This window comes from Rhinoraja longicauda, chromosome 10 (assembly GCF_053455715.1).
Source record: "Rhinoraja longicauda isolate Sanriku21f chromosome 10, sRhiLon1.1, whole genome shotgun sequence".
Taxonomy (NCBI): Eukaryota; Metazoa; Chordata; class Chondrichthyes; order Rajiformes; family Arhynchobatidae; genus Rhinoraja; species Rhinoraja longicauda.
Genome location: NC_135962.1, coordinates 61,179,769 through 61,188,370, shown reverse-complemented (window position 1 = coordinate 61,188,370; position 8,602 = coordinate 61,179,769). Strand labels below are relative to the sequence as shown.

At 53.2% G+C, this 8,602-nt stretch overlaps 1 protein-coding gene across 1 annotated transcript in view; it reads right to left on the bottom strand.

The window, feature by feature from the left end:
* Window positions 1–5,026: 5,026 nt before the first annotated feature.
* Window positions 5,027–8,602, bottom strand: part of LOC144597541 (nesprin-2) — a 34,530-nt gene continuing 30,954 nt past the window's right edge. The window contains exons 12-13 of the mRNA XM_078407021.1: window positions 7,978–8,228; window positions 5,027–5,159 (exon numbers count right to left, since the gene is read on the bottom strand). Of these exons, the coding sequence (XP_078263147.1) occupies window positions 8,151–8,228 (78 nt within the window). The 3' untranslated portion in view covers window positions 5,027–5,159; window positions 7,978–8,150. The remainder of the gene's footprint in view (window positions 5,160–7,977; window positions 8,229–8,602) is intronic.

The following is an 8,602-nucleotide window of genomic DNA, read 5'->3' as shown; positions in this document are numbered from 1 at the left end:
TCCCATCACACACCCCCCCCCAGGGTCAGACACAGAGTGACCCTCCCTCTACACCGTCCCATCACACCCCCCCCCCAGGGTCAGACACAGAGTGACACTCCCTCTACACCATCCCGTCACACACCACCCCGGGTCAGACACAGAGTGACACTCCCTCTACACCATCCCATCACACCCCCCCCCAGGGTCAGACACAGAGTGACCCTCCCTCTACTCCGTCCCATCACACCCCCCCCCCCCCCCCCCGATTCACAGTGACGCTCCCTCTATGGATTCTTAGAGCAGCTTGTAATGGAGCCTACCAAAGAAAAGGCAATTCTGGATTTAGTGTTGTCCAATGAACCAGATATGATAAGAGAACTCGAGGTAAAGGAGCCGCTTGGAGGTAGTGATCATAATATGATTAGTTTTAATCTGCAATTTGACAAGGAGAAGGTTAAATCGGAAGTGTCAGTGTTGCAGTTGAACAATGGGGACTATGAAGGCATGAGAGAGGAGCTGGCCAAGGTAGACTGGAAAGGGATCCTAGCAGGAATGACGGTGGAACAGCCAAATGGCAGGAATTTCTGAGCATAATCCAGATGACACAGAATCATTTCATTCCAAAAAGGAAGAAAGATTCTAGGGGAGTAGGAGGCAACTGTGGCTGACAAGGGAAGTTAGGAATGGAATAAAACGAAAAGAAAAGATGTATCCGCCATCATGGTCTCAGCTTCCACTGCTTCGCCGATGATATCCAGCTCCTCATCTCCACCAAGTCAATCTCCCCCACCACACACTCTACACTGACAAACTGCATCACTGAAATAAAATCTTGGCTTCAATTATATTTCCTCAAACTCAACTGCAACAAATCTGAAATCATCGTCATTGGTCCAAAAACGCTCACCAAATCCACCCAAAACTTCATCCTCACATTGATGGTCTCCCAGGATCCACCTCCCCTCACATCCAGAATCTTGGAATCATCTTTGATCAAACCCTCTCCTTCGACAAACACATCAACACATCACAAAGACAGCCTTCTTCACCTCAAAAACATTGCCCGTCTCCGTCCATCCCTCTCCTCCACAGCTGCAGAAACCCTCATCCACGCCTTCATCACCTCCCATCTGGACTACTGCAACAGCCTCCTCTATGGCGCACCCTCAAAAATCATCAGTAAACTTCAATACATTCAAAACTCCGCTGCCCGTCTACTCACCCACTCCCCGATCCGTGACCATATCACCCCCGTCCTTTACAAACTCCACTGGCTCCCCATCCCCCAGAGAATCCAGTACAAATCCTCCTCATGACCTACAAAGCCCTCCATAACCTGGCCCCATCCTACCTGACTGACCTCCTCCACAGGCACACTCCCACCTGCACCCCTCGCTCTGCTGCTGCCAACCTCCTGTCCCCCCCCCCCCCCCATCCGGACCAAACTCAGATCCTGGGGGGACAGGGCTTTCTCCATCGCTGCTCCCACCCTATGGAACTCACTACCCCAAACCGTTAGAGACTCCTCCACACTCACCACATTCAAAACATCACTGAAGTCTCACCTGTTCAGTACTGCCTTCAACCACTGACCGTCACCTCACCTTCTGTCTCCTTTCTCTGTTCGTTTACTTAATTTATCTATATATTTTTCTTCTCTATGTTCTAGTAATCCCTGTAAAGCGTCTTTGAGTGTTTGAAAAGCGCTATATAAATGTAATGCATTATTATTATTATTATTATAACACAGCAAAGAGTAGCCGGAAGCCAGAGGATTGGGAAACTTTCATAGGACAACAGAAGGTAACAAAACGGGCAATACGGGCTGAAAAGATGAAGTACGAGGGGAAGCTGGCCAAGAATATAAAGAAGGACAGTAAAAGCTTCTTTAGATATGTTAAGAGAAAAAGATTAGCAAAGACAACTGTGGGTCCCTTGAAGGCAGACACGGGTGAAATTATTATGGGTAACAATAGACAACAGACAATAGGTGCAGGAGTAGGCCATTCGGCCCTTCGAGCCAGCACCGCCATTCAATGTGATCATGGCTGATCATTCTCAATCAGTACCCCCGTTCCTGCTTTCTCCTCATACCCCCTGACTCTGCTATCCTTAAGAGCTCTATCTAGCTCTCTCTTGAATGTATTCAGAGAATTGGCCTCCACTGCCCTCTGAGGCAGAGAATTCCACAGATTCACAACTCTGACTGAAAAAGTTTTTTCCTCATCTCTGTTCTAAATGGCTTACCCCTTATTCTTAAACTGTGGCCCTGGTTCTGGACTCCCCCAACATTGGGAACATGTTTCCTGCCTCTAACGTGTCCAACCCCTTAATAATCTTATACGTTTCAATAAGATCCCCTCTCATCCTTCTAAATTCCAGTGTATACAAGCCTAGTTGCTCCAGTCTTTCAACATATGACAGTCCCGCCGTTCCGGGAATTAACCTAGTAAACCTACGCTGCACGCCCTCAATAGCAAGAATATCCTTCCCTCAAATTTGGAGACCAAACTGCACACAGTACTCCAGGTGCGGTCTCACTAGGGCCCTGTACAACTGCAGAAGGACCTCTTTGCTCCTATACTCAACTCTTGTTATGAAGGCCAACATTCCATTGGCTTTCTTCACTGCCTGCTGTACCTGCATGCTTCCTTTCAGTGACTGATGCACTAGGACATCCAGATCACGTTGTACGTCCCCTTTTCCTAACTTGACACCATTCAGATAATAATCTGCCTTCCTATTCTTACCACCAAAGTGGATAACCTCACACTTATCCACATTAAACTGCATCTGCCAAGCATCCGCCCACTCACACAACCTGTCCAAGTCACCCTGCAACAAGGAAATGGCAGAAGAGTTGAACAGGTACTTCGGATCTGTCTTCACTAAGGAAGACACAATCTCTCAGATGTAACTAGAGGACAGAGGATCTAGGGGGGTAGAGGAACTGAAAGAAATTTGCATTAGGCGAGAAATAGTTTTGGGTAGACTGGACTGAAGGATGATAAATCCCCTGGGCCTGATGGTCTGCATCCCAGGGTCCTCAGGGAGGTGGCTCTAGAAATAGTGGACGCATTGGTGACCATTTTCCAATGTTCAATAGATTCAGGATCAGTTCCTGTGCATTGGAGGATAGCTAATGTTTTCCCACTTTTCAAAGAAAGGAGCGAGAGAGAAAACGGGGAATTAGCCTGACCTCGGTGGTGATGCTGGAGTCAATCATTAAAGAGGTAATAACGGTGCAGTAAAAGGAAAAGTCCAAGTCAGCATGGATTTATGAAAGGGAAATCATGTTTAACTAATCTTCTGGAATCTTTTGAGGATGTGACAAGTAAAATGGATGAAGGGGAGCCAGTGGATGTAGTGTATCTAGACTTTCAGAAAACCTTTGATAAGGTCTCGCACGGGAGATTGGTGACTAAAATTAGAGCACATGGTATTGGGGGTAGGGTGTTGACATGGATAGAAAATTGGTTGGCAGGCAGGAAGCAAAGAGTAGGAGTAAACGGGTCCTTTTCAGAATGGCAGGCAGTGGCGAGTGGAGTGCTGCAAGGCTCGGTGTTGGGGCCGCAACTGTTTACCATATATATTAATGATTTGGAAGAGGGAATTAGAAGCAACTCTAGCACAAAGCTGGGTGGCAGTGTGAACTGTGAAGAGGATGTTAAGAAGTTGCAGGGTGACCTGGACAGGTTGAGTGAGTGGGCAGATGCGTGGCAGATGCAGTTATAATATAGATAAATGTTGAGGTTATCCACTTTTGGCGGCAAAAGCAATGAGCAGATTATTATCTCAATGGTGTCAGGTTAGGTAAGGGGGAAGTGCAGCGAGACCTGGATGTCCTTGTACACCAGTCACTGAAAGTTGGCGTGCAGGTACAGCAGGCAGTGAAGAAAGCTAATGGCATGTTGGCCTTCATAAGGATTTCAGTATAGGAGTAAAGAGGTTCTTCCGCAGTTGTATAGGGCCCTGGTAAGACTAGATCTGGAGTATTGTGTACAGTTTTGGTCTCCTAACTTGAGGAAGGACATCCTTGTAATTGAGGCAGTGCAAGCGTAGGTTCACGAGATTGATCCCTGGGATGGCGGGACTGTCATATGAGGAAAGATTGAAAAGACTAGGCTTGTATTCACTGGAATTTAGAAGGATGAGAGGGGATCTTATAGAAACATTAAATTATAAAAGGACTGGACAAGCTAGATGCAGGAAAAATGTTCTCAATGTTGGGGGAGTCCAGAACCAGGGGCCACAGTCTAAGAATAAAGGGGAGGCCATTTAAGACTGAGGTGAGAAAAAACGTTTTCACCCAGAGAATTGTGAATTTGTGGAATTCTCTGCCACAGAGGGCAGTGGAGGCCAATTCACTGGATGGATTTAAGAGAGAGTTAGATAGAGCTCTCGGGGCTAGTGGAATCAAGGGATATGGCGAGAAGGCAGGCACAGGTTACTGGTTGGGGACGATCAGCCATGTTTACAATGAATGGCGGTGCTGGCTCGAAGGGCCAAATAGCCTCCTCCTGCACCTATTTTCTATGTTTCTATGTTACACCGTCCCGTCACACACTCCAGGGGTCAGGCACACAGTGATGCTCAGACAGGGGGAGGTGCCCTGCTGGCTGGAAGGTTTGAAGCAGATTGTCAGAAGCAATGGTGTGGAAGGGGCACATGAGCAGTGAGACTCTGGCGCTGGGATCACCAGCGGTGCACGCAACAGTGTGAGCTGAGGCTGCATCCATGTTGTGTTCACATGGAAACCTCTGTCCCAGTGATTTGCCTGGGTGTGTGTCACGGTGATGTGCCTGGGTGTGTGTTGGTGGTCTGCCTGGGTGTGTGTTGGTGGTCTGCCTGGGTGCAGGCGGGGACAGGGCCTTGGATTGTGGTGAAGCTGGGGCAGATTATGATGGAGCTGGGGAAGACGGTTTTTGAAGCTGCAACTTTGGCGGGGAAGATCAACAAGGACATTCCTCGTTGCACACAGGTCTCTCCCCCCCCGCCTGCCGCCACCCCCATCCACACCGCCTTCCCGCTCTGCCATCTCTTACATAGCCCTGGCGGTGAGCAGGGTGGGGGTCCAGTCCTGGGGCCGTGCCCGACCCCCGCGAATCTCCGCTCGTCCTGCCACCCTTGAGTGTGGCGCTTGGGTGCCAGTTGCTTGGCTCTCGGCTGCCCGTCACCTGCGAGAGAGTCAGGGGGAGGGCAGAGTCACTGAGCCGCCCACCACGGAAACAGGCCCTTCAGCCTCAACCCGTCCACTACCCGCCGCCCACTGCCCCCCTCCCCACCATCTCTGCCCCCCTCCCATCATCATCCACCGCCCACCTCCGCCCCCCTCCTCATTATCACCGTCCATCTCTGCCCCCTCCCCATCATCACCGCCCATCTCTGCCCCCCTCCTCACCATCTCTGCCCCCCCTCCCCCATCATCACCGCCCATCTGTGCCCCCCTCACCACCGTGAGGGAGAGGTCCCTCCCCCATCTCAGTCCTCAACGTCCAATCCCATGTCAGAGAAAGGCCTTTCAGCCCCAACCCGCCCACCATCCCCACCCATGTCTGCCCCCCCTCCCCACCCATCTCTGCCCCCCTCCAGAGTGAGTGGGAGTGCTGGTGTAGGGGGTGATCGCTGGTCGGTGTGGATGGTGCTGTGTGTACATTGTTGGCAGTGAGTGGGAGTGTTGGTGTAGGGGTGATCGCTGGTCGGTGTGGATGGTGCTGTGTGTACATTGTTGGCAGTGAGTGGGAGTGCTGAGTAGGGAGTGTATCTGTATCTCTAACTCTCTCTGATCCGCGCAGCGCTGGGTTCCCACCGGTCAGCGTGGTCTCCGTCACTCTCACAAAGTCTTCAGGGCTGTTGGTCACCTCTGCATCTGAAGAGACAGGAGTAGGAGGTTGAGGGGGCGCGCCGAGATGCGTGAGACAGAGGTGCTGCATTACAGGGTGCCAGTGACAGAGAGGTGCTGCATTACAGGGTGCCAGTGACAGAGAGGTGCTGCATTACAGGGTGTCAGTGACAGAGCGGTGCTGCATTACAGGGTGCCAGTGACAGAGAGGTGCTGCATTACAGGGTGCCAGTGACAGAGAGGTGCTGCATTACAGGGTGCCAGTGACAGAGGGGTGCTGCATTACAGGGTGCCAGTGACAGAGGTGCTGCATTAGAGGGTGCCAGTGACAGAGAGGTGCTGCATTACAGGGTGTCAGTGACAGAGAGGTGCTGCATTACAGGGTGCCAGTGACAGAGAGGTGCTGCATTACAGGGTGCCAGTGACAGAGAGGTGCTGCATTACAGGGTGCCAGTGACAGAGGGGTTGCTGCATTACAGGGTGCCCAGTGACAGAGTGCTGCATTAGAGGGTGCCCAGTGACAGAGAGGTGCTGCATCACAGGGTGCCAGTGACAGATGAGGGTGCTGCATTACAGGGTGCCAGTGACAGAGAGGTGCTGCATTACAGGGTGCCAGTGACAGAGTGCTGCATTAGAGGGTGCCAGTGACAGAGAGGTGCTGGCATCACAGGGTGCCAGTGACAGAGAGGTGCTGCATTACAGGGTGCCAGTGACAGAGAGGTGCTGCATTACAGGGTGCCAGTGACAGAGGGGTGCTGCATTACAGGGTGCCAGTGACAGAGGTGCTGCATTAGAGGGTGCCAGTGACAGAGAGGTGCTGCATCACAGGGTGTCAGTGACAGAGGTGCTGCATCAGGGTCCCAGTGACAGAGGGGTGCTGCATTACAGGGTGCCAGTGACAGAGAGGTGCTGCATTAGAGGGTGCCAGTGACAGAGAGGTGCTGCATCACAGAGTGCCAGTGACAGAGTCACAGGGAATCTGTGGAATTCTCTGCCACAGAGGTAGGTGAGGCCAGTTCTTTGTCTATATTTAAGAGGGAGTTAGATGTGGCCCTTGTGCTAAAGGGATCAGGGGGTATGGTGAGAAGGCAGGTACGGGTTACTGAGCTGGATGATCAGCCATGATCATATTGAATGGCGGTGCAGGCTCGAAGGGCCGAATGGCCTACTCCTGCACCTATTTTCTATGTTTCTATGTTTCTATGTTTCTAACGCTGCCTGGACTAAAGGGCATTAACTACAGGGAGAGGTTCGACGGATTGTTTTCTCTGGAGGTTCGGGGGTTGAGGGGGGACCTGGTACATTATGGGAGGCATAGATGGGTAAACAGTTACATAGAAACATAGAAAATAGGTGCAGGAGGAGACCATTCAGCCCTTCAAGCCAGCACCGCCATTCATTGTGATCATGGCTGATCATCCACAATCAGTAACCCGTGCCTGCCTCTCCCCATATCCCTTGATTCACTAGCCCCTAGAGCTCTATCTAACTCTCTTTTAAATTCATCCAGTGAATTGGCCTCCACTGCCCTCTGTGCAAGAGAATTCCACAAATTCACAACTCTCTGGGTGTGAAAAAAAAACCTTTCCCCAAGGTGGACATTTCAAAGACTAGAGGCCACAGCTTTAAGGTGAGAGGGGCAAAGTTTAAATTTAAAGTAGATGTGTTGACCAAATCTTTTTACACAGAGGGTGGTGGGGACCTGGGACATGCTGCCGGGGTGGTGTGGTGGAAGACAGATACCATAGTGGTGTTTGAGGCTTTTGGACAGGCACATGGACAACGCAAGGAATGGAGAGATATTGGACACGTGCAGGCAGAGGGGATTTACTTAGTTTGGCATGTGTTCAGCATAGACATAGTGGGCCGAAGGGACTGTTCCTGTGCTGTACTGTTCTGTGAAACGGGTGCTGGGTGGAGATAGGGGGAATGGGTATCAGGGGAGGATTCCCCCCCCCACTGTACCCCACCCCACTGTACCCCTCCCCCCCCACTGTACCCCTCCCCCCCCCCACTGTACCCCCCCCCACTGTACCCCTCCCCCCCACTGTACCCCTCCCCCCCCCACTGTACCCCTCCCCCCCCACTGTACCCCTCCCCCCCCACTGTACCCCTCCCCCCCCACCTGTACCCCTCCCCCCCCTCTCCTGTACCTGTGGGGGTGGGGTAGTAGAGCGCCTGGCCCTGGTGTTGGGGTCCGGCCCCCCTCCCCCACGTCCACTGTGTGGTCCCACTCCAGGGGGAGGGAGTCCACGCTGACCGGCGTCTCCCTACCCGACCTCTGACCCCCGTCCGGGGCAGGAACACACAGCCCCTCCCCCCCAGCTCAGGACAGCGCGCCCCTCCCCCCCTCCGGCACCCGCGGGGACCGCTCTGTGTCTGTGTCTGCGTCCATGTCCGTCACCTGTGGGGGAGAGAGCAGGAGAGTCAGCAACGCCCCGCACTCCCCCCCCCCTGCCCGCCCATTCCACACCCCCCACCTGCCCACTCTCACCCCCCCCACCTGCCCACACTCCCCCCACCTGCCCACTCACCCCCCACCTGCCCCACTCACCCCCCCCACCTGCCCACTCCACACCCCCCCACCTGCCCACTCCACACCCCCCCCCACCTGCCCACTCTCCCCCCCCCCACCTGCCCACTCTCACCCCCCACCTGCCCACTCCACACCCCCCCACCTGCCCACTCTCCCCCCCCCCCACCTGCCCACTCTCCCCCCCCCCCACCTGCCCACTCTCCCCCCCCCACCTGCCCACTCTCCCCCCCACCTGCCCACTC